General features: G+C 42.5%; 1 protein-coding gene across 4 annotated transcripts in view; it reads right to left on the bottom strand.

Annotated features, from left to right (window-relative positions):
- SLC4A4 (solute carrier family 4 member 4) overlaps window positions 1-25,781 on the bottom strand; it is a 230,637-nt gene that overhangs the window by 149,494 nt on the left and 55,362 nt on the right. For all 4 annotated transcript variants that reach the window (XM_048942693.1, XM_048942694.1, XM_048942695.1 and 1 more), the window contains one exon: window positions 13,723-13,796. In XM_048942693.1, coding sequence (XP_048798650.1) covers window positions 13,723-13,796 — 74 coding nt within the window. Of the gene's footprint in view, window positions 1-13,722; window positions 13,797-25,781 lie in introns of those variants that run through there.

Raw genomic sequence — 25,781 nt, 5'->3', positions numbered from 1 at the left:
TCATTCTAGAATGCTCTGGTTGACCAGAGGCATGAATTTCACTATGCTGTAGAATCTCCTAAAATGCACAGCAAGACCTGCAAGCAAAAGCAACTTGCACTTTTCCCCTTCTGAAGGACAGCAGAGGGTCACAGCTTCCCCACTTATTTCTGCAATAACTTTAGAAGCTAACTTTTCTTTGCCCAGAGATAAACTTTATTGCGTACCAAATTTGGAACACAACTGGCTCATTTCATTAATAAAGCAAGGCAGTCTTCATCACAGAGATATTTTTTCCCTGAAAAATTTTGGTTGAAATGGCATCTTTTCCTTCATTAAGAAATGCTAAAGAACAGCAGCTAATGATTCAGGGTCCGAACTTAGAGTATGTGCACAACAGTCTCCTTGAATCAGTTTTATCACTGAAAACTCACTCACATATTATTAAATCTAAGTTTTGTAAAATATAGCATTCCCTTCCCTTCTCCCCCCCTCTCCCCAGGAATATCTGTTCATCTCTTGTCTCTCTCCTGGCCAAGCATGGTCTTGTTAAAGCACTGGGAGTGAAGCTGCCTGAATTTCAAGTCATGCACACTCATATGCTGATCCTAGCAGCATGCTGACAGCATGAGGGAAGAAAGCAGTTCTAGACACCCTGCCTCAACTAGCCAGGGCCCCCAAGCATACTGCTTCCATGTAAAACTATGCTCTCGAGTCCTTCTCAGAGTTATTCCTTTTAAGGGAACCTGGGGATTAAAGAAACACAAACAGAGGACAAAAAATGTGTACTGAAAAAGAACACAGAAATTTGCAGGCTTGAAGAAGTTTTCAGACTTAGTAAATTGTCTGTCACCCATTAGTTAGCTGGGTGCAGTTCCACTGCCAGACTCACGTGTTAGCATAGCCTGACCACCCGTGCTACCTGCACATCCCAGCCTCCTTTCAGGTACCTGTTTCACAGGTACACTGCCCACTGAGGCATGCAGAAAGATGCAGGATAAGGCAGGCTCTGCACATGTATATGACACACCAGGTTCCCATGTCTCTATACCAGTAATACTGCTTGGTGGTTTATGCAGTTGCTGCAGTACAAGCCTCGAGCCAAGCCTGAAGAGTTTGTCTGTGAGGATCCTTTTCTGTCCAAGAAAGAAAGGACGATGTTTTTTAGAGAGTGAAAGGCAGGGTGTACGTGCTGTGCGAGCACACTACATGGCTGCTCAGTGCTCACAGATGGGCAATGCAGCTCTGTGAAGGAACAAGGACAAGTCTGGCACAATCAGTTCCAGATCTGGCTAAATGTAAGTGATGAAGAGATCTTGGGATATGCCCACATGGGAAGTGTGCCTGGGGCAGGGAATTACTCACTCTCAGTATAATTATGTCAGTCCCAAACTTGACATCCCAAAGCCTCTGAAGCACAAGCTGTATATATTGTTTGAAACACGTGGATTTATTCATGCTTTAACACAAGTGCCAAACGGCAAAAACATATCTAGAGAGAAAGAAATCCAGAGTTAAGGTGTTTTTTCCCAACTAGTTCTGGAATGACATTTGCTTCAAAAAGCATTATAATTTCTTACCATCTCATCAATAAAAAAAACCAAAAACAAATCTTCCCATAAGAATCATATAGAATAGACCTCATATCTCACACAATTATAAACAGCTGTGCAGTTCTCTCAGACTTCTCACAAAGTCTGAATTTAGGCATTTCTGGGGAGCTTCCTCCTGCAACAATGGTCTTTTCACAAAGCCTTTTATGTGATGTATTTAAACATGTTTATGTAATACGGTATCAGTGACAGTGGCAATAATCCAAGTGTAGGTTACTACCAGAAAAACTATGACATTCATTTGCCATTCCAGTTATCTCCACCCAAACAACAAGCAGAAAGTGATTACACTTCATTTATAACACTGTCACTCATTTAAAACATGAACTCTCTTCTCTTAAGAAAATGGTGAAATAGCTTTTGCTTTGCAAAACCAAAACTTGGTCAGTTGGAGGACAGAGCTGAAAGTTATGAGATCAAGGATAAAGCCTGCCTGGTACATAATATCTAGGAAGAAATCCTTTCTACATAATGAGGTCTATTGAAATGTTGAGCATGGCCAGACTAGTCCATAAAGTAACTCAGATTGGCTCCTTAGAAGAAAACAAGTTCAAAAACTAAAATTACAAGTTTATAAAGCAATGAAAATGAGTCAAGTATCAGCACTTTTCAGCCAGGCCTTATTTTCACTTTCAAGGCTCTTTTCCAAAGAACAGGGATAGTCATATTAAACCTCGTCAAGCTTGGACAAGCTCATGTGGTTACATCTAATATGTCTGTGCAGCCAATTTCTTCTCCTAAAGCCTACTGCTCTGGCCACCTGTGCCTCCTACTCCAGGAGCTGTGTGTGTCCAGGCACTCAGAATGGAGGCCTGGCAAGAAATTTCAGGCTACCTGCAAGAAGGGCTTTGTTCAGCACATGGCAGCTAACTTGATCCAACTCTGAGATACAGCTAACCTAACATAGGAAGGCAAAGGTGTGCTGTTCTCTGCCCATTTTCATAGCCTAACAAATCTGTCTCATACCTGGGTGGAATTGAAACAGAGCATGTCCCCAGGGTGAGGAAGCTACAGTTATATACGTGGCTTCCTGACACACTCCTACAGCATATGGCTTTCATTCTTACTATTTATGAGTTGCTGCCTTTATTGAAAGGTTGTTTCATAGAGTCGCCCAACATTTGGGTACCTGCACCTGCAGCAGCTCTGAGGTCACATGAGGCTGGCAGGTGAGACTGCCAAGGGATGCAGCCTGCTGCACGCTTTGTCAGAAGACATCTTTGTGTCTTTATGGACAGTAAGGTGCTGCTGCTGCCAAGCACACAGCTTAATGTGGCAACACATCGTGGGGATCATAGTGAGTCTGTGCAGTTTTTAATGGCTTTTCAAAACTTGAAGTGGCAATAGAAGGATATCTCTCATTTCGTGCAAGAATCCAAGGAAATAAATGACATAAAAAGCTGATGGGCCAGAAGGACAAATAAATCACAGGGATGATCCATTTTAAAAGGGAGATACTAAAAGTAGCACTAAGAAACTCCTGAAGTAAGCCCTGCTTAGTTTCAAATCAGCTCAAGAAATAAGAACAAAAGGCCACGTTGCTTTGAGCTAAGTGCACTTAACTCTACCTGATTCAAATGGGTTACAGGTAGTAACCATCTCCCAAGGCTGGCACCTCCACCCCAACCAGCTCCCACTTCAGGATGCAGCTATCACAACATGTGCCCAAGTGCAAATGGGATAGGATGCACGGCCTGGGCAACACTGCAGCATAGGAAGTTCCGCACAAACATGCGCAAGAACTTCTTTACAGTGAGGTGACGGAGCACTGGAACAGGCTGCCCAGGGAGGTGGTGGAGTCTCCTTCTCTGGAGATGTTCAAGACCTGCCTGGATGCCTACCTGTGCAACCTGCTGTAGGGAACCTGCTTTGGCAGGAGGGTTGGACTCAATGATCTCTGGAGGTCCCTTCCAACCCCTACAATTCTGTGTTCTGTGATTCTGTAACACACCACTCAGGGCACAGCTAGTACAGAACAGAAACAATCCTCCCCTCCTATATCATACAGTACCTAATAATTTCCCATAAGCAATCTAAAGAACATTAACTTTCCCACAGATGAAAATGCAAGTTTCCACAAAACAACAGACAAACCAGAATATTTTCAATCAGGGGGATGTAAATTCTAGGTAGAAAGGACACGGAAATTCAGAAGGCGTGACATTCAGTGAATACAGCTGGTTCATGCATCAGAAACAAGGGACATTATTTCCTCTACATCAGTGTAAACATCAAGTATCATTCCTGTTAATGCATCTGAACACTGATGCCAATACTAAAAGCCATAAGCAATCCTTCAGACAGGCTGACCAGGCACACTCCTGGGCTCAGCACTTAGTTCCTACAGGATGTTCAGAACACATTAATACTCAAGACACTACTTCTCCGGACAAGTAGGAATTTACCCAAGAGGTAAAGCTCACAAGGCTTCATTGAGTAGTTTGTTGAAATTTGAGTGAAATCTAAACAAAGAGATGTTCCAACCAGAGAGAAATCAGACTCAAATCACTACCGCTTTCAAGAGTAAAGGAACAGCAGAACCACATAAAAGATGTTTTTCTCTCCAAACTGAGGAAAGCCTCTGTAATTGGAACAGGTTTGGCTCTTTGTGTCACAGTAACAATTTCAGTAGTGCAGAAACATGCATGTCTCACAGTGCTGATGCCTGGACACAAAATCACCCCTGCAAGAGGTTTCCATGATGGGAATCAAAGCCCTGTTAAGGGTCTGAACACAAACCAGAGGACCAGAAACATCAAGTGGATGCCTGGATTTGGACAAAGGATGCTGGGCAAGAGACTGACTGGCAGAAATAGAATAATTCACATCTACAATGACTGCAAAAACCTGTAACCAGCTATTTGAACAAAATGAGATCAGGATGGCCTTCAGGCATTAAGGCATTTAAAATGACAATATGCAATAAGCTAATTACTCCATGTTATGTGGCTGCTGGCCAAAGAAAACGGTCCATGTGACTTGATCAGATGATGGGCTTTTGAGGGATGGGGCCAAGCACTTTATAAACAGAGCAACTATAACATTCAGTACAGGGTTCACAATCTAATAAAGACCATGAGGAAAACAGAAAAGTAGTGAGGAGTACTGGGCAAAAGAGAAAATGGAGGTTCAGGGAGAGACAAAATGTAAACTAGATTTCAGCTGAAAGATAAAGCAAGAAAGGACAAGATTAGAAACAGCACAGCTCTCTTCAGTTCTGCCAGCTCTCATAATGGATCCCATCTTCACTGCTAGGATGGAAAAGTTCAAGAGAGGCAATGAACATGCACTGAATTACTTAATTAAGCTGTGAACTTGAGCAAAGAGCACATTACGTATTTGTACTACTTCTCAGTATTTAATTATGCACTAAAACAACTGCACAGGGAAGGGAACTGAACTGGGTAGTGGAAGATAGCATGTAAGTATGAGAATCTTTTGTTATCAGCAAGCTCCTAGATCTTCAGTATCTTCAAAAGGCTGGTTTAATCTTCGTGTGAGATGACCTCTGCAATCTTTAAAAGCTTCCCATATAACAAGACTATAGTTAGCCAGACAGAAAGTGTTCTTAGCCATCTTTCTGAAGTTTGCACTTCTCAGTTTCAAACATATGCTCACTTGCTGCCTGTCAATGACCCAGACAAAATGCCGCATTCCTAGCAAGACTCAGGAGCCGTTCCAGTGAAGCAGGTTTAAAATGTGTGCTAGCCTCAGAGAACAGGATAGTTCTAAAAGACAGAACTCACATAATTGAATCAGGAAGGTCTAAAATAGGAAGAGAAAAATTAAAAGTAAGGTCTTCATCTGGCTTTTAGACAATTCTACAAAATTCAAAAACAGGAAATTCAGTCCATCATTGCTAGGAAAGGATCAGAACGTGTGTCTGAAGAAGCCAAGAAGGCACATGCCAATAGCAGCTAAAAGATACCACTACAAATTAATGGACCGACACTGTTTACACATAACAATAAATGTGTTTGGGGCATTACCACCGAGCTTTATATAAGCCATTGCTAGACTCTTACCCACAACCCCGTAAGCTGCTTTTCTTTCTCTCCTCTTTGGAGCTATGAGAGGTTACAGAAGCCACCGAACCTGCCCTGCTGTTATCTGATCTAATCTGGCCAGCATTGCTTGGATTCTACTTAAAGAAAACTTTTCAAAAGCGCAGCTTTGGGGAGCAGAGCAGAGGAAGAGAGCTGTGCTGGGCACGGCTGCTTGCTCTAAGTTTTAGATTAAGCTGTTCAGACACACAGTACTTTCAGATTTTCTGGTATCCACATCAAGAACTGATCACAGTTACTTTAAAAATCGAGTCTCCTTTAGAAATGCCCTGAATTACCACCCAAAATGGATATATCCAAAACAGCCCTTCTTGCCTGAAAATCTTGGCCTTGTTTTCTCTATTTCCATCTCATTAATCACCAAGTTAATACCTACCTGCAATTCGCCCTATTAAATGAATACAGGCAGGCAGGTTTTAGATCACTGTCCAATATAAATAAGAGCCTTGATTTTCATAGCTACTGAGCGTATGTCTTCAGTTGGAAGCCACTGCCATTTTTCCAGGCCACTGACTCCAGAATAAAAACTTTCAATATTCTTCCTCTGATTTTGTAAGCACAGCAAATTACTATAAATTTTTACTGTATCATCATTATTACTATAAATGCTGATGGACACAAGGGTGTCTGAAGCAAAGCCTGTGTTTTCTTAAGAGCCTGAACTACTAGCCATCTTTTGCTGCATCAAGAGTCAATTGTCTGAAGCCTGAGGAACAAACAGTGAAGACAGGGAACAAATGAGCAACCAAAACATGATGCACAGCCACAACATGCCAGGCAGAGATCTACCTAGCCAGCATCCCATTTCTCTGGCAAGTGCCAAGCAGCTCAGGGGAAGTCCTTATAAGTTCCCAACACTGCAGTACCACATCATAAGGGAGAACAGCCCCACTGCAAGCCAACCATGATTCCAAGACTGCAGTTGGAATTCAACATAGAGAGGCAACAGCTTATTTTCTGGAAGGCATACTGCAGCTAAGGTTGGGTGTATCAGAAGGCCAAGCTCCTGCCAGCAGGGCATCAGATAGGAAGGAATGTAACAGAAGCTACATTTACAAAAGGCTTGTTGCTCCTTTCAGGAAGCACTACAGGTTTCTGTCTCTCTTTTCAATCCAGGAAGTTTTCTCTCTTTTCATTTCTAGGGAAGTTCCCACAGTGCTGGGCAACAGGAGTAGAAATACAATCCAAGTGAAAGGAAAGTCTAAGTTGCTAGCATATGATGTTGCAATGTAAAGATCAACAGACTGGGTGGGCGTGCATTGGCTTATGTGAGAGCCACCACATAATGGAGGAATCTGAAAACGTAGCAAAAGAGTAACTGCATGTCAGGGTGAAATCACCTCAGCAGCTGGAAAGCAGCCTTTGGTGCTGTCTCTCGTGCAACTCCTACTACATGGCAGCTCCTCTTCACCAACATTAACAACCCTCAGCAGCCACAGGAAGTGTAACTGGTCCATTCGCAGATGAGAAGCTGAGGCAGGGAATGATCAAATTATTTGCTTGCTACGGATTCAGAAGATGTCCATAGAAGCAGAATGTGACCCCTAGAGCTGAGTAAATACTGTGGCTGATCCCTAAGATGACCCGCTCAGTATGTAAAGGGGAGCTGTCCCTTCAGTAACTAAAGGGACACAAAAAAAGGGACAGATTCCTTAGCAAGGTCTGTTGCAACAGAACAAAGGGAAATCGTTGCAAACTAAAATGTGAAATTTAGCTTGGTTATAAGGAAAGCCACTGTCAGAATGGTATAGAATGTATCACTCTGCTGCCAAGTACATTATATGCAGTACAGAACTTATCCTTGCTTAAAAAAACAAAACAAAACCACAATCTTTTCTTTGCAGTGGGTGAAATACATCATATATTGACTCAGCTGCTCTAAAACCATTTTCTGCATTTCTTCTATATGTGCAGATCAATGCTACCTTATGTAAAATCAGTTTATCACCATATGAGCTTTGCAGATTTTCCTCATAGAGCTTTCAGGAGTTCTCAGCACCTTCTCTCACAACCCCAGCATCTTCAAAGCTAACCCTGATCCCTACCAACATATTAAAAGCATTTGCAATAACCAGAAAGATACTTCATGCAACAGTAGGTGAAACAGACACAGGTTGGAAAGTGCCAACAGTAAACATGCTCACAGATTTACTAACATCAAGCTAACTAATGACTCAAGTGATATTATCTAAAGGACAACAGAGTTCTGAACAAACCACGTTACGAGTGATTTACATTTCACAGAAGTTGCAGCATTTATACAATTGACTTAATTAATACACACACAGAAAAACACCTCCCAGCTTTTCCATAGGGATTTAGTATATTATCAAAAGTACTGGAGCCACAGCACTAGGACCTTGTCATTTTTTACAAAACAGATAAAGGCATGTTTCAGTATCTTGTCAAGTGTCCTGAGAACCAAATTTGGAGAGAACTTCAACTGAAATCTTTCATCCAAACACTTCACAGCTGGGAAAATCCAAACCACTCATCCTGTTTTTACTGTGTGGGGCAGCATTCAGGTTCCCATCTGCGCCTGTTGGTCCCAAGTCATGTCACTTGCTGCACAGAAAGAGAAAAAAAAAGGCAGTCCCTAAATCCTCAGCATCTTGCTTTTGCAAAAGAAAAGGTTCAACAAAAGCAAGTGTAGAGTCTTGCATCTGGGAAGGAATAATTGCATACACCAGTACAGGTTGGGGGATGACCTGCTGGAGAGGAGCTCTGCAGAGAGGGACCTGGGTGTCCTGGTGGATGACAGGTTGGCCATGAGCCAGCAGTGTGCCCTTGTGGCTGAGAGGGCCAATGGCATCCTGGGATGCATTAAAAAGAGCGTGGCCAGCAGGTCGAGGGAGGTGATCCTCCCCCTCTACTCTGCCCTGGTAAGGCCTCATCTGGAGTACAGCGTGCAGTTCTGGGCTCCCCAGTACAAAAAAGACAGGGATCTCTTGGAAAGAGTCCAGCGGAGGGCCACAAAGATGGTGAAGGGCCTGGAGCGTCTCTCCTATGAGGAAAGGCTGAGTGAACTGGGTCTGTTCAGCCTTGAGAAAAGAAGACTGAGAGGGGACCTGATCCAGGTCTATAAATATCTAAGGTGTGGGGGGCAGAATGGCGAGGCCAGACTGTTTTCAGTGGTGAGTGGAGACAGGACAAGGGGAAACGGCCAGAAAATGGAGCATAGGAAGTTCCACACAAACATGCGCAAGAACTTCTTTACAGTGAGGTGACGGAGCACTGGAACAGGCTGCCCAGGGAGGTGATGGAGTCTCCTTCTCTGGAGATGTTCAAGACCTGCCTGGATGCCGACCTGTGCGACCTGCTGTAGGGAACCTGCTTTGGCAGGGGGGTTGGACTCGATGATCTCTGGAGGTCCCTTCCAACCCCTACAGTTCTGTAATTCTGTAAACTAAATGAAATGCAGCCTACGCTGACTAGCGTAGGTACCAAAGAAAAATAATGAAGTACATTCTGTGCTAGACTTCACATGATCAATTTTTTTTATTGTACTTATTTCAGAAGCAATTAGAAGCTTGAATTGATATGAAACAGGTCTTCTGATTGTTTCTGAAAACAGAGGTGGTCTGTCTATAGTCATAAAAAACTGAGGGTTGCAGTGGGAGAAGAAAAGAAGAAAACAAAGTAAATGGCTAAATGCAACATCTTTCTCGTATCTTCTACCTTCTGTTAATGAAGGTAACAATTTTCACAGCAATCTTTGTTTCTCTTCATTGATCCAACCACCATAGCACAGCTTTCTACCAACAAAGTGTAGTGACACAACATGGTCAAGAACAGGAAGATGGAAGCGTGGGGAGCAATTAGCAAAAATGGCAAAAGATGCCCCCAGACATTCCCACAAAGTCCCTGTTTTAGGCTATGTATGCAGTAAATCCTATAATGTTAATAAAATCCACAGAACAGTTTTCACTGTAACAGAAGTTTTTCTGGAATTCAGTGCTAAGGTATACTCTCCACACCATTACTTTGAGAATCCATTGAAAAACAGGACAAAACACTTTACATGAGAGCTAGTCCCTTCTCCTATGGGCCACAGCCAGGGTGCTACCCTGCTTTCAAGTAAGAGAGCTGCCAGACTTGAAATCCTGCATCCTCCACCCCACTGCAAAGGCAGGACGGCAAGCCTGGGGGAAGTTACTTAAGGAGCCAAGAATACCTTATCTCAAAGGATAAGGTGGAGCTTTATTTTTCCCCTGTTGCAAAATTGGTTATTAAGTAATCTCTTTGTGTCACACATACCAGCACTCCTAACAGTGGCATTACAGCAACATGTCGTTCGTTACCTTCAAGGAAAGGAACGTGCAGTGCTCAAAATGAATGGGAATGGCTTTCTTACACAGGAGGTTCAGCTCAGGGCAGTGCCTGCTCTTATTTTCCCCAGCAAAACATAAGTTTCTCATTTTCTTTCATAGTCTGAACAGGACTTCCAGGAGACCCCTCCGTCTCGCCATGTAACATTTCTGGACACTTCTGCAAAACATCACTTATGGACAGCAAAACAGCTCTGCAAACTAAAACATAATCATTTTATCAATTAACTTTCTCTCACGAAAGACAATAGGAAGGGTATATGCAACCAAGTCATTTCTGAATGTCCACACCTGATATCACCAATAAAATAAAAGAAACATGCAGTGTAGGATTAGACTGAGGTGCCACTTTAGAGAAGCATTAAATAATCTCTGGATCTAGGCCAAAAGGACATTCTTTTGCAATGTGTACATGGTTTCTATTGTTAATATTACATTTACTCAGCAAGGGCATGACCGACAACCACCTCAAGCTGAAAATGTCTAAACATATTGCTGACCAGAAATGCCCATTTTCCCCGCACTCCTTCCTCTTCCCCCACACCACTACATAATCAAATCAGTGAGCAATGTGCTAATCCAGAGCTGTATCTCCATCTGACAGACATAACACAAGGCAATTAGCTACCAAAATAATAACAGACTGAATTCAGGAGTTGCTTGCTACCTCAGAGTGACAGCATACTGTTTTTCTCTTCCATTCTGGAGAGTTAATATGCTCAGGATGATGACTTTCAAAAACTGTCTTCATCTGTTTTAAATCAGGCATATTCAAAAGCAAGAAAACCAGTCAGCTTTCTAAGGGCATTATAACATCTCATCCCCCTCCTCAGCTGCTTTCTAACAAGTTCAAAGAAATAACTTCAAGCAGCCTTCCTAAGAAATTTGATCAAAATTGACTGCTGAATGAAAAAGAAATTATTAGCAGATCAATGAATAAGAAAAAGGCAAACAACTGTGTGATATTTTTCTCCCATGAAAGCAGAAAAAAATAAAAAATTATCAGTAAAAAAAAATACATTTGGAGATAACTCCATCAGAAGTTACCTTCTACAGAGGATGCAGCCAGTACAGTCCTTTCAGAAAAATTCTAACAATATCAACTGACTCAAGTTCTCTCTGCTAGAATGAGCACATTCAGGTCTCTACACATACTGATCTTCTTCTTGAAACTATGTCACTGCATCTCTAAAGCAGAAACCACAGAATGAAAGAAAGACTACGATTGGAAAAGACCTCTAAGATCAAGTTCAACTGTCAATGCACCTCCAACACATCCTTCAGCACCTCATCTGCACTTTTCTTCAACACCTCCAGAGTCAATGACTCCACCACCTCCCTGGGCAGCCTGTGCCAATGCATCACCACTCTTTCCAAGAAGAGAATTTTCCTAGTATCCAAAACAAACCTCCCCTGGTGGGGAGCCACCATTATCTCTCGTTCTATTGCTAGTTACCTGGGAGAAGAGGTTGACCCTCATCTCGCCACAACCTCCCTTCAGGCAACTGTAGAGAGCCACAGGGTCTCCCCTGAGCCTGCTCTTCTCCTGACTGAACAACATCAGTTCCCTCAGTCACTCCTCATAAACTTGTGCTTCGGATCCTTGTTCTACATCTAGCAAAGAGACTTAAAACAATCTGCACAAAATGCAGGCCAAGGGCCTTCAACCTGGCATTTGAATCATTCCATCAGATAAGTGCATACTGTGATTGCACATGGGGTACATCTGTACGTATCAGGTGCACATGTGTTTCTTGTAGTTATATACAAGGCACGTACCTGTGTGTGTAAAGGATGAGATATAATTACCGACATGCATTTTCTGAGTTATGGCAAGTAAGTTCTCTTCAAACTGCCAGAGCTTGAATAATTACTTGCACTGTGGTAACACCTCAAATTTGCAAGGCAAGCTCTGGATTTAAGACTGTTCCAGCACAGAAGCAAGGAGCGGCTGAGCAGCAACTCACCAGTCAGATCATATGCACACCCCTCTGCATCGTGACACTGACAGATGCTACAGCATCAGCACCAGCCCCGCCACAGACGGCAGCTTCTTTTGTGATTTAGCTAGGTCATTCACTGAAGCTGGCGAGAATCAAGGCACTGCATTTAGCGTGAACAAGGGAATTAGCTGGCTACAGAGCCTAAGTCTCTGCAGATTCAGACAAGCAGCTACAGCTCTCAGAGGTCCACTATGTGCAATCAGAAATAGTTTGTATTTTTTTCCACCTCCTCTTTCCCTAACCCCAGTGAGATGAAGAGCAGCTGGTCTGTTAGCCCAAGAAAATCAAATGATAACCTCTTCTCTGAAACACGGAGACAAACATGCTATATTACTTAAAACATCAGCCATGACTTTTTTCACAAATGGTCTTTGTCATAGACTGTTAAAATGGACATTCAAGTACCACTCTTCTCAAATAAAAATCTGTATCATACTCCTTGTGTATCACATATGGGTGATACACACCATCAGAGCACGTGGCAACACTTTACATTACATTTACGTGGCAACATTACATTACAAGAAACATTTCTCCTCCTCCTCCCAAAAGTTTCTGCTTTGGAGTGCCAAAGTATCAATTATTCTAGAAGCAAAAATCTAATAGAAAAACCCTGTCATTCCAACCCTGCAGACAGCAAATGGACTAATTAAACTCAACATGGTGATTTATAGCTACTGGGCACAGATGAATTCATACTAGAGGGGGGGAAAAAAAAGTACAGGTATTTTCATGGCAATGACTGGTCTTGCTGCAAATGTTGTAGAATCAATCAATTTTGCAGACAGTTTGCCTTCACACTGCTCAATCCACTGATGTCCGCTACTGGTATTAATGACATGAAACCGTATACCTTTCAAAACATTTTAAAGGAAAGCCATTGGTCGCAGTTTACAAATAAACTAGATTAAAACTACAGATCCAGGTCAAAAGGGGAAGGGCAACATTGTGAGGCAGAACGTTGGCTTCATTTCCTTTCTAGCTAGAGTACAGTCCATGGTTTGTTCCTCCTCTTTCCCTATTAGCTTATCAAATACCCTGTCAACTGATTGTAGTAAAACAAGGAAAGGAGAATTTGCTGTAAATAACTCATCAGCTTCAAAAATTTTCTGTAGCCAATCTTAAAAACTTAAACTTTAAGCTCCTTTCTCCTTTCACATTTCACAATGTTTTCAGTCAGAGAGAAAATTAAAACACTTTCAAAATCTACTCTTTTCCTGAAAGGTAAGGAAACATTTTGCTCTCTTGGAAATTTCTCTTCCAGGGAAAACTCTTCAAAAGACAAAAGAATAACCCAGGAAAACACCCTCCATGCCCACCCCCAACAGTTGGTACAAATCCTGCCGTTCTTTTCATGCCGCAAAACCTGTTACTGCATTCCAGCCCTCCGAGGTGCAGTGGGGATATGCAAGCATTGCCAAAACTCATGTAGAAGAAACAAATAGCCTGTGCTGCACGGTCACTATGCAAGAGACAGTGAATGGGATTTTGTGTAAAGTGCAAATGTGAACCAGGAGCATACACTAACTTTCACACTTGAACTGAAAAAGACAATGTATTTTAAATTTTAAAAGTCAGTTTGACCCTGAGTAAGCTTAATGGTGTTTTGGCCAATTTTAGGATTAATACTCAGTCAAAACAAAAACGTCCATTTTCTCTACTACCTATCTGGTAATTTTATATACAAACAAGAATTGGAAGAACAGTGAATCCCCAGCAGTCCGAGGTCTCTTACCTTCCACTTCTTCTTCATCACATACATGTTTAAGGAAGGAAGCCCCTCTATCCAGTACTGCCTCGTCCTCCATCCTATAGTAATAAAAAAGAAAAAAGGAATGCTCAGACTTCTCCTGGAGCGAGCTATTTGAACCAGCCCAAGTCCTGGGCAGGTTAACTTGTAAGTTGTTGTTCATGTTACTGTGGGGACTCCCGTTCTCCTTCCAGTGCCTGCCGTTCCTTCATAGAGCTTCTTTCAAATGGCGTTTGGTATAAGCTGGCCTCGCGTCGCTCGAGTTCTAACCTTGAGAGGACATCAGTGGTGACAGGTGTGAGAAAGGTAATCCCGGTTAGAAGTCTTTGTGGGGTTTTTTCTGTTTCTTTTTTTCTTTCCTTTTTTCCTCCTTTTTTCTTTTTTTCTTTTTTTTTTTTTTTTTTTCTTCCCTAACTAGGACATACACACACTCAGGCAAGTTTGAGACTGTCTATGCAAGAGCCAAGAGCTTGTGGAATTCCAGTTTCCCTTTCAAGTTCTTCTAAAGGATGTTGGCTGCAGCACACATACTATACACAGACATACGCACGGGTTCGAATGCACAGTGGGAGACTCGGCTTCAGCCAGCCTCTTAATACCAGCAAAGCACACTTGTCTGTCGAGAGGCAAGCTTTGTGTCACATGTTGGCCTTACAGAAATCTGACATACGGGGATTATCCAGAGACCAAGCTCCAGTAAGTCAGGCCATCACAGCAGTCATTTATGTGTGTCACCCATTCATTCATCTATTTGGAGACTGATTTCAGCAGTTGCTCTCCTTCCCCTTCCATCTCTCTCCACCTCTTGTCAGCTCCTCTTTACAGAAAAGGCTCCTAATTCTATACTGCTGTTGTGAAGTCCTCTGGGACACTGCCCAGACACACTTACTGCTATATTTCATGCACAAAATAAAGAGCCTGAATGCTTTTCAATGGTTCATTTGCAAGCTCGCTTCTGAAAACAAACACAAAAATGACAAAATAACAAAGAAAACATTTCTAGTTGTATTAAATAATCTACTTGCATATCACTTGGAAGCTAAACATACATTGCTAGACAATGAGCTGTGCAAGTTTTCTATTCTTAAAAGAAGGGGAGAGAGTTTGTAACTTGTTTTCCTACCACTGGTAAGAAATAGGTATATGTGCATAATAATCAAAAACCATTACCTTTTATTCATATTTCCTGGATGGAACAGAGCTAAGCCTGCTACACAAAAAAACAAATTCTTCCAAACTTCTTCACATCTATATGACTTTCACTTGTGATCCCACAGGACGTTCCAAATGCGGTATTAACAAATACTCAAAGGGATTTGTAGAGGCACAGTCAGATTCAGGACAGTATAAAAACTGAACAAAAACAGGGCAAGCAACAGGGCAAATATCCTAAATATCCTAAAATTGTTTTAGGATATCTACTTTGCAACAGCGTGCCCATGTCTACCTAAACAGAGAAGGGTTTGGCTAGAAAACCACCAGAGCTCTCTGTTTCTAGAAGCAGTAGTTCGGCAGCAGCCCTTTCATCTTCGCTATCATGTCCCCCACCTCAAGTACCTGTACTAACATAGCTGTCAGCCTCCTCTCCAGTTTGCAGGCTGCAGCTCAGCTCATGTGAGCAAATCCAGATGTTTTGCAGATGAGGAAAAAAAAAAGCAAAACAAGTCAGATTCAAAAACCAGTATCTAAAACTTATGAAAACACATATTCTTCATCCGCATTACCGGATGGCAGCAAATAATACGGCACCATACCTAGAAAGGAACATGAGCCTCAGATCCTGACTGATTTCAGACAGTACCAAAAGCTATCATTTTACAAGTAGTTGTTACTCTTCATTAAGGGGTAGAATATGCTTCTTACCAACACAACACATAGCCATGACACAGAAGCCTACCCTGAAAGTTCAACTTCTTCATTAAATCCTTCAGTATCATTAATGCTGCTCTTGCCTGCATGCAACTGTTGTGTAGGCATACCACAATTACTTTTTTTTTTTTTCCTCCAAGAGCAGCACAGTAGCTACTTGCTATAAACACAGCTGAAAACATCTGGAACAGAGGGGTTGAGTTTCCAAATCAAACAAGCCACACACACTTTATTGCTCTGCAAAGTTCTTGCATCTTCACTTGCAACATGCTCCAGCACTTACTCCATTCCCTGAGCACTAACACGTGCATGCATGCAACCACACCTGCACAGCCTGCAGCCTCTGCCCAATGCCTGTTTCCAGCACAGCTTCTCCATACAAACTTTGGCAGCATCAAACCAAGTACGTGACAGCTAAAAGCAAAGTCACACTTTGGGAGAGAGGAAGGAAACAGGGAAAAACAAGGTTGGGGTTAGTTTCTGGTGCATTCAATTACAGTGTTGATCCCACATTTCTCTCCACCCCAATCACTGGCACCCCCTGCTCCCACCGCTTGGTTCATCACAGAGATGCCCTTTCTAGCTCGCAGAGGGTTCAAAAACTGCTGACGACACATCGCAAGCTCAGTGCTTTCTCTGAAACGTGCACAGTGCAGATCCAAAGCAGCTAGGGGGTTTAGAGGGCCAGGAATAGAGCTTGGGTTGCCTTGGCACAGCGCCCTGACTAATCCGCGGGAGTTTAGGGATTAGGCTCCCAAGCGCCACCTCCCCTGACTTGGTCTTTTCTGCCCTTCTCAGATTACTGAGAGATTTCTTCCAGCCAAAATCTAGCAAGAAACATCCTTTATGAATGCATAAAGGCAAGAGCAGGGGGGGAAGGGTGAATATTTAAAATAACATAGAACAAGAGTCACAGAAATTTAAAAAGGCACATGAAAGAGCAAAACATCTTTGCTTAGGTCTTTAGGGGCAGAGCTCTAGAAGTGACGTGCTGCCATAAGAAATCTCACTTTCCATCCTATGGAGAGAGACACTGGATACAAGCGAGAAAGGGCAGAAATGTTTTTAGGACCTCTGACCAGAAATGTGCCTTATTAGTCAGATGCTTGGCTCCTTTGAGTAAGGTAGAAAGATGGGACTTTTAGACACTTTCTATCTAGATCGACATCCTCATTACTGCTGCTGCAAGGTTTTGAAAACAAATCCGAAAGAGTAATTGAAAATAATGGTTTTCTATTTTCAGAGTCCAGATCTGAGAAAGTCATGTACTCCACCATTATATATTTGAGTGAAAAAAGTAAGAGCTGCCTGAGTAATTGGCCTCTCTGGGCGCCTAATTAGATCAATACCAAGCATTTTTAGAAATGACTCCACACATCAATAGGACTTAGATGTAAGTCTCACATAGCCTATCCAACGCAGCACGCAATCGAAAACCAAATTTGCAGGCTCACAGAAATAGTCTGCCAGACAAAGAAAATAACAAGAGCAATTTAATACTAACAGGTGTCCCAGAATTTGGGATCTAGAGAAAAGTCAGGATAAGGTGGGCAAAAGTGGAAGAAATTAAGCAACACCAAAGTAGAAAAGATGCAAAGCCTCATCTCCAGCTATTCCACAAGGAGCAGAGAACTCATAAGAAATGAGAAAGTACGCAGGCCTCTCAGCATACTCATGATCCAGGATTACTTTTGTGATGAAAGCTTCGCAGATACTCAACATTAGTAAAGTGAACCCGATTTAGGTTCAAAATGAAATGGCTGTGGTTCAAGACCAAATTATGTAAGTCTGGTGCTTGCTTTTCACCTACCACACAATTCCTCGATGCCTTCCCTTCGGCTACGCTTATCTTACAGTCTCTGTTTTTGTCATCACAGTACAAACCTGTCCTGCAGGTCCCCTTGTTTTAGCAGCAAACACTTGCAACACACCTTCAAAGTAACTTGCAAAGTGTAACGTAGCAAGTAACCTTAGCTTTATTGTCCCCCAGCCTTTACTGAGAGATAACTTTGCCTTATTTGCATAGACGTAGCAAGGCTCAGGGTTTATTTTGAGATCGTTATGTGAAAGTTACCACACACTTGAAAGGGAAAAAAAAAATAAATAATCCAGTGACTCTACTTTGTGTTTTTCCAAAACTTCTCATATTTTAGGTGTACTCAACAGAGTTCACTGACCAGTTTACAACTGTCAAAGGTCTTTAAAACTAACAAACAAAAAGGACAAAAATCAAGATCATCTGATTAAGTTTGCTCCTGCATGAAAACCTATGTTTGGGAGCCTCCAGAAAGGATCCTGACAGTGCACGGCAGCTTTCAGGATGCACAAGACTTCACTTTCACTCACACTTGAGGCTACAATGGAAAGCGGAGCCTTCTCCAGCGGGTACCCGCAGAAAACCCTCTTTTCTCCCCAAAGCCGAGAGGTAAGCAGATGGGGTGCTGCCACCTATTGGCCACACAGCCGTAGCACAGCAGCGGCGTCTGGAGGGTGCGAGGACAGAGACGAGCCGGGCAGCCAGCAACGCCTTCCCCCCGACAGCCACCAAGGCTCCTCAGAGCTTTCCGATCTGTGCCACGGGAAGAGAAAAAATCAGGTTTGGCTTAAAGAAAGCACTAGCTGTTGTGTGGGGGTGCAACTCACCCGAGTGAATAAATATGTAACGAAGCTCAAGTGAAACATGAGTGTTATTTCTTGCTGATAAGCTTTCACGATCTAACCCGTTTCAAACTCATTTGCAACCAGGAAGGAACTCCAGCAAACTCTGGACTGAACAAAGCAAAAAACGATCCAGCTCTCTAACCGCAACAGAGAGCAAAGCTCACGTGAAAGTCCCATTTTAAGAGCAATCCTTTTGCAACAAGACAGGGTGCAGAGCTTGTAAAGGGCTTGAGGAAGGAGGGAGGACGTAACATTGGGTCACACAGCAGTGTTGCTCAGAACCATGCCTTGCCAGCACTACAGCTCCTGCTCCTTGTCACAGCTCACACAGATGTGCGGAAGCTGCATCCATCCATCTGTGGGAAAGGCGAGGGAGACAGGAGCATGCACAGATGTCTCCACCTGCTTCTCAGGGCCTGCTGTCATTTAACTGCCAGGACTTTTTCCCCAAGAAACTGTCACCCATACAGTGGAGTGGCAACACTATGGCTGGTGACAGTCTCGGGGAGAAGACAAAAAAAGACAAAACCGAGTATACAGCAGATATTGCTGGCTAAGTTGTTTAGCAGGTCATACAATCTAGCATGTATTACGTCTGAATCTGCACACACGCCACCATCCCCCCACGCCTTTTACTTAACAAGCACAGCAGAGAGATTCTGTCCATCACACAATTCATTTTGCCGCTTAAGAGCTAATAAAAGGTAGCCTGCAGCTGAGGAGCCTCTGTAGCTCGCCAGCAGAACAGACACCTGGCTTTGACAGCTTGATCTGTTTGGACACTCCAGCAGCCACTACATAAAGGACTCCTGCACCTCTCAACTCCTCAGTGTTGCTAGGAGCAAACACAGCGACCCATGTACACATACCCATAGGCTGCCTTTTTGCTACTAGTCATCACCACTGGGGCTCTGAAAAGCAACATGATGCAGCTCATAAGCAGCAGCTCCAGGTACCTAAGGAGAGGGAAAAGCTCCTTGTGGCTTCCCTCTCAGTGCCAAGCAGAGCCTTCCCAAGCCACTGAAGTTAGGTGCTAAGTGAGCATGCAGACATGTATCTTGGAGATCATGAGACAATAAGCTAAGTGTTTCTTCCATCAACAGGCTGAGGAGAGACGGAGATACCATTTTACCTTCTCTGAAATCTGTGAAGCATGCAGCTACTGCAATGACTGGTCAAGAGAATAGGAAACCAGGAAGGACACTTGGTCCCAAGTGCTTCTCCCACAGTCCATAAGTAAATGGCTGAGTAAACATCTAATATGAGAAAATCCTCTTTAGATGCTAGGTGCATTTTGTTTTTCTCAAAAACTTGCATATGTGTTCCAGCACTCAGAAAAATGAGCCTCTGGCTGTCCTCAGCATGGTCTGGTTGATGCACTTAGAGAACAGATTGACATATTTACCCGATGCATTTCCCTTTGTCAGTTCTAGAACAGTATTTGTTCCCATGCACTCTCAGCAAAAGCTAGCACCCACCAGCAGAATAGAAGCTCCCTTCTTCTGCAGAAAGAACTTGTGCTACAGTATTTTTAAATCCAAAACCAAACCCAGCTTATTTTAAAACAACTCTTGACAGCCAACAGGGAACTGATGCCCCAGATGACTGCTTTGCACAGTGCCATCAGGTAGAACAGATGCAGAAAGACCCATCTCACCTCTTCCCTCTCCAGCAGGCTTGTTTGAATGGAGAATGTCATTTCCTCTCTCCATGGCACTGCCAATCATCTCCTGTGCAGAACCACAAGATAAAACACATCATCTGCAAGACTAAAATCTAGGAATGCATGCAAGGTACTAAACTATCCTATTTTTTTTTTTCTTCCTAGTGATGGAGGACACACAAGAAAAGGCTGGAACATACAACCTCAAAGAGGCACAGGCTGTTTTCATCTGTGCTTTCCTGCTAGCATCACTGAACTGTTTCCTCACTCCAACAAACTGTCAGCATGCACTGGACCACAAGACATGTGACATACTTGCCAATTATTTTTGCTGTAATAAGATGAGGAGGAATTACACAATAATAAAGTTTTGTGAGTTTATCATCTTACTACCAGCTTGCAAACAAATGCACAATTTGAATTACTTGCCCTTTCAAAGGGTGAATGAAAATTCAGAATTTTGCTGCTGCTCTCCAACACGTCAGTGACACACGCCTCTCATTTCTGGACATAAAAGGGCACTTGCTAAATGGAAAAAGGCAGAGCAAAGTACAAGGTAAGCATGCTCCTCAACAGCCAACATAAATCTCTGCAGCTAGGCTCCTTGCTTCCCTTTCACTCAAGGTCCTCTCACAGAAGTCCACCCAGGTCAGACTACACACATATATATATGTATATATACGCACACACATACACACACACATACATACATATGTGTATGTATGTATGTGTGTATATATATGTATATGTATATGTATATATATATATATATATATATATATATATATATATATATATATATATACACATAGTCTATACTCACATATATATATATGTATATGACTAGATGGTGTGTTCTGGGAATAGTCTACTGAGCCAAGCCAGCAGGATTTCAAACAGCACACAAAAACCTGGCCAGACAGGCAAACCTCCGCTGTCACTGGTATAGCTTTGTACAGCAGTAGCACACATCCTGCACCCATCAGTATACTAACACACTTTTGCATCAAGACCACTTTTCACGCTGCTATTTCACACTTTTTCTTCTGTTTTTTAAACCACTTTCATGCTCAGTCTGTTCCTAAAAGTGTCATTTAAATGGACGCTTTTCCTTAGCGCTTCTTTGTCCCTCTAAAAACTCACTGTTCAGGGATCACCTCCCCATCAGCATTCCAGTTGATGGATGTGCAGGTAGCCATTTGCCTTTACACTGCTGCCCATTCATTCAGTTCAAGTATTTTCCCAGTCAGTATTCTTGCCAGTTGGTTGGGAGGACATAGCAAAAAACGCCCTGGCAGGATTGATATAGAATATGATATGCAATATGAAATGGAAGCTTTTCCTTTTCAATTCTCTCATAACCTCAATGTGAAAAGTACTTTCCTCTGCACAAACAAAAAAAGTAGTGTTGTCAAAATACAGGGAAATACAAAGTTGGGGGAGAGGGAAGGAATTGGCACTGGATCTTAAGTAGGAGCTGAAGTAGCTAAGTAGTAGCAGCTGAAACCATTGTTTCACTCTGTTTAGATTGCTTACCGTAAAATGACACAATTCTAAAAACTAAGCAAGTCAGCTCCCTGTCGGTTTTCTTTTCCTTTTTTTATAGGAACTCAGAGATCGGTAACTTGAGATAAAGGCAACAAGAAGTCCACATTTCATCCCATCATACCTTTTCAGTGGTAGCGCCTCAGCTACAGCCCTCCCTCCAGCTAGACCAGGGGAACCTCTGACAACTGATGTGCTGGTTCTGAAGACCTTCTAGGTACATTAGCTGCATTTAATGCAGCAGGAACCAAGAAAGGGTAATGACACTCTTCAAAAGGAATTCAGGAATGTTCTTACATAAGAGTTTTACTGCTCCAAGACACCCTGCAGGACCTGATTGGGTTTTTCTGCCATTTTTTACCATGATGATGTTATGCCCTCCTGTAATTCTGTTACTTTTTTTTTGCCTCACAGACAATTGCCTGACTATGTTTTACCTGTCTAATTGGTTAACCCTAATTTTTGCTTGTCTGTTGCCCATATTAATGACAAATGTTCAGTTTTGGCCAGTGAAAGTTCCTAACTCCCTCACCTGTTTCATATCATTTACAAGGGAGGTTCAAAAATCTTAGTTGTTCAGAAGTGAGAAGTGGGAGTCCTTAAAGTGAAGACTAAGCAAGAAGACTAACATGCCAAGATGACCTCAAGCCACACTACAAGCTTTTGCCCCGCTTAAAGAAAATTAGGCAGCATGTACAGGGCATTTATAACTCAGGGCATGACTTTAGGCTCAGTAAATCTTAGACAAAACTGCTACAGTGGGCTGATTTATGACAATGTGTTCATGTACTCCTCAACTGAAACAGTCTCTATTGAAAACTAATCCTGTTTCATAGAGCAGTTGCTCTTTGTTCAAACCTGATGTAAGAGCTCCTTGAAAGTGGTGTATTGTGACTTAAGACTAGGTATGATGGACTAAGAGCTGCCTGCAACATCATTAGCATGTATTTTACATCAGTTCAGCACTCAAGTCTAAAATAGATGCAGACTTTAAAAGCACATACTAGACAGGGCATTTATATACACCCATATATAAATTGACACAGATCTATAAACCTAAACAAGGAAATGACAACCACGGGAAATTTTTTCCTGCACTGCTGAATACAAAATATGGATAGCACAGATCTGACATAGGGCTTTCTACCTACAGACAAGGATATTAAAAGCAAGTCTCTCAATCTTGCCGGGCTGACTCTGAAATAAATTGTTATCTGAAATGGGAGTTCCTAGGTTTACGTCCATTTCCCATTCAGCAAAAGAACAGGCAGTGTGTACAATGCGGGGTGGAGCAGCACACCAAGTGGCACCATTAATTCAGATGAGGTTTTCTCCAGGGAAAACAATCAAGTATTTTCAGTTGCAGCTTCGCAGCAAGCAGCTACTGCACTTGTCTCCTCCCATGTGACTATTTTGGAGGAAAGCCTCTATTCCACAGAAGAAAAAGAAAAAAAAAAGAAAAAAAAAGTCTCTAATACAAAATGCATTAGACTATCTTCTATCTTAATTTTGCTTCTGTAACTACAGTTTAGAGCTTTTCAAGCCCTGTATTTTCAAATTCACAACTACTAGAGCTGCACGTTTCCTTCCCCATCACCTCCCCAGGCACCTCTGAGGTGCTTAAGTCACTCTCAAAGCATCACAAAACTTTAGGTCCCAACACTAACATCAGGCTTGAGACGTGCCAGCTTTCTGCTGCTAGGAGGATGGATAACATCTGATCCAGCAGAAAGCTTGACTGGCAGAGGCAGCCCCTACCAGGCAGAAAGCCTGGTTGTATAAAATGTTTTGGACACATCTGAAGCAGCCAAGAGAGTTAATGTGCATTCAGCACTTCACATAGTGCAGGCACAGCATTTCTCATCCAATACTCAGCATGCTGAAGCGATAAAAGCTTTCATGATATGCTGGTCTCAAAAACATAAAGCAGCACAAAGGATATTTTGAACATGGATGATTTCAGCAATCTCCTTCAATCCCCTTCAGTGGCACAACAGCATAGAACCATATTCAGCAGCAGGAGCTTCTTCAACTGTGCTCATCAGTGGCATCTTCATGTAACCTTTAACCAGTTACTGAATGACAGTCTCTGAAAGAACAAGTGATTTCTACACATCGGACAACAGTTTCTCCAAAGTGAAGGATGTGGTAACATTTGAGATCACATCAAAAAGAGTGTGGTGACAGCATACATATAAAACTAAGATAAGGCACAGTCACCACGTCTGAACGTTGGTGTAAGTACAACACAGACAGAGGAAAGAAAAACTCTCCAAAAATATTACCCAAGCAAAGCAAAATAGGGTGGTGTCCAGTGACCAAAGTACTTCAAGCCAATCTCACCTTCATTTGAGTGACAACTGTCTGTCCAGAGGAGTTTATAGAGACTCTTCCTTAGGGAAGATGAGAAAGTCTCTCCTGAAAGCCAACACTCACCTCATTCTCAGTACAAGCGTAAGACACTGTCTTCATAACAGTCAATCAAAAGTAATGCAGATCTGATAGGTAGAAACGCAAACAGCCAAATCTCAAGCTAAATGCCCTTTCTTCCACTACCACTTGAAGGTAAAACACTGTACAAATTTGCTGAAGAAACGTTTCTAGAGATAAGAGGAGAGCAAAGCAAAACCAAGTTATTTTATAGCTGTTTGGGAAGAAACTGAAATAAAGAATTTCCTCACTTCCACCAATTTAAGCTTCAACCAGAATGACAAAAATAATAATACTAATAATTGTTATTAATAATAATAATCACAGCCCAAAGCATCATGAACCCAGGGAGCCATTCTGTGTTTCAACAGCATCAAGTATTTACCGAATACTCAATTTGCTAACATAAGCCCCAGAACCCAAAGGCTGCAGGTCCTTGATGAATGGCACCCAAGGGAATCACCCAGCAGAAACAGGTCTGCAACTGATGGTTCCTCTCTGTATCACCACATCAGATGTGCACTCTTCTTCAAGAAAAGCAGCCTAACATGCCTTCAGGAGTTATGCTCAGACAGAGTTAAATGCGTTTGATCCCTGGCTATTGCTAACCCGTCTTACACACACACGCAGCAAAATCTTTGGGATACTCTACATTTCACATCATTTTATCAGTGGGACGTGTACATGCACAATTTTGCCAGTGTGCCAAGAAGAAATAACTGGCATGGAGCACCAAAGGCTGCTGGGATACAACAGAGCAGGGATTACAGTCCAGGGGAAACTCACTGCCAAGTGCCTCATCCGCACATTCACTCCTTTGACTGTTCCTGCAAAGAAAGCAAGAGAGTTCATGCACTTTTCAAAGATCCCTGCAGGGGAACAGAGTGAGCAAGCCACTGACGTTAAGGAATGCTCCTTGTCCTCCTACATGCTTAGCTGATATAGTGCTGAAGAGATACCCTGTGTAGTGATCCACAACCTTGACTTCCAGGAGTGGTACCAGTCAGGAACATACCCAGTCCAATCTTTAATCTTGGACCTGTGGGCTATCAATCAGCCAGCAAGAGTTTGCCCCAGACCACGCAGGGGCATGACTGCATTTTTGCTGTGTTAGTCAGCAAAGCCATACAGGTCTTTTGCCACTGGGATAGGAGGAACATGATGCAGCATAAAAGCAGAGCAGTGTAAGCAGACAATACATGGTCCCGCATAAAGGCAATCCATTTAAAAACGGTAAACTCACTTTACCAGCAATATGAGTTTGCTTCACGGGAGAGTAATATTCTTAACTTGGTTCTAAGTGCCCTAAAGCTGGATTTACTGCATCCTCCAACCACAGCCAAGAGAGCATAACTGAACTGCTGAGCAGGCAACAACCAAGTTTTAACAAGACTGTCCTCTAGATGACATCCATTTAAGGGCAGCCCAAAATAGACTTACTCATGTCAGCTTAAAACAATAACCCAGAGCAGAAAAGTTGCTTCTTGCCAGAAAGTGTTCATGGCTACATCTTATGAACTTCTTTCTAGTGAATGCTGCCACAGAACAGCCACTTGCAGAAAAAGACTGCTCAAAGCAGTGATGCTGATGAGCAGCACCAGTGCAGAAGGTCCTGCGTCCTCTCATATAAACAAAGTAATCATCAACAAGTTTGTCCAGAACAGGATTTCTGGAAGGGAAGAGAAAAATGCAGCTCTAGCATAGGTATTTTTTTCAGGCAAGGTCTGAAAATCCTCAACCACTCTAGAAATGGACATAGAAAAAAAATGTTTTTCCCTGGAAAGACAGCACTTAAAAATTAAGACCATTTGTATGTTCCCTTATCATAAGAAGGCTGTTCACATGATGCAGGCTGTTGTAGCATTTTTACAGCCAC

The sequence above is a fragment of the Lagopus muta genome, chromosome 4 (assembly GCF_023343835.1).
Source record: "Lagopus muta isolate bLagMut1 chromosome 4, bLagMut1 primary, whole genome shotgun sequence".
NCBI lineage: Eukaryota > Metazoa > Chordata > Aves > Galliformes > Phasianidae > Lagopus > Lagopus muta.
The sequence above is the reverse complement of the archived record's forward strand: the minus strand, read 5'-3'. Positions and strand labels throughout refer to the sequence as shown.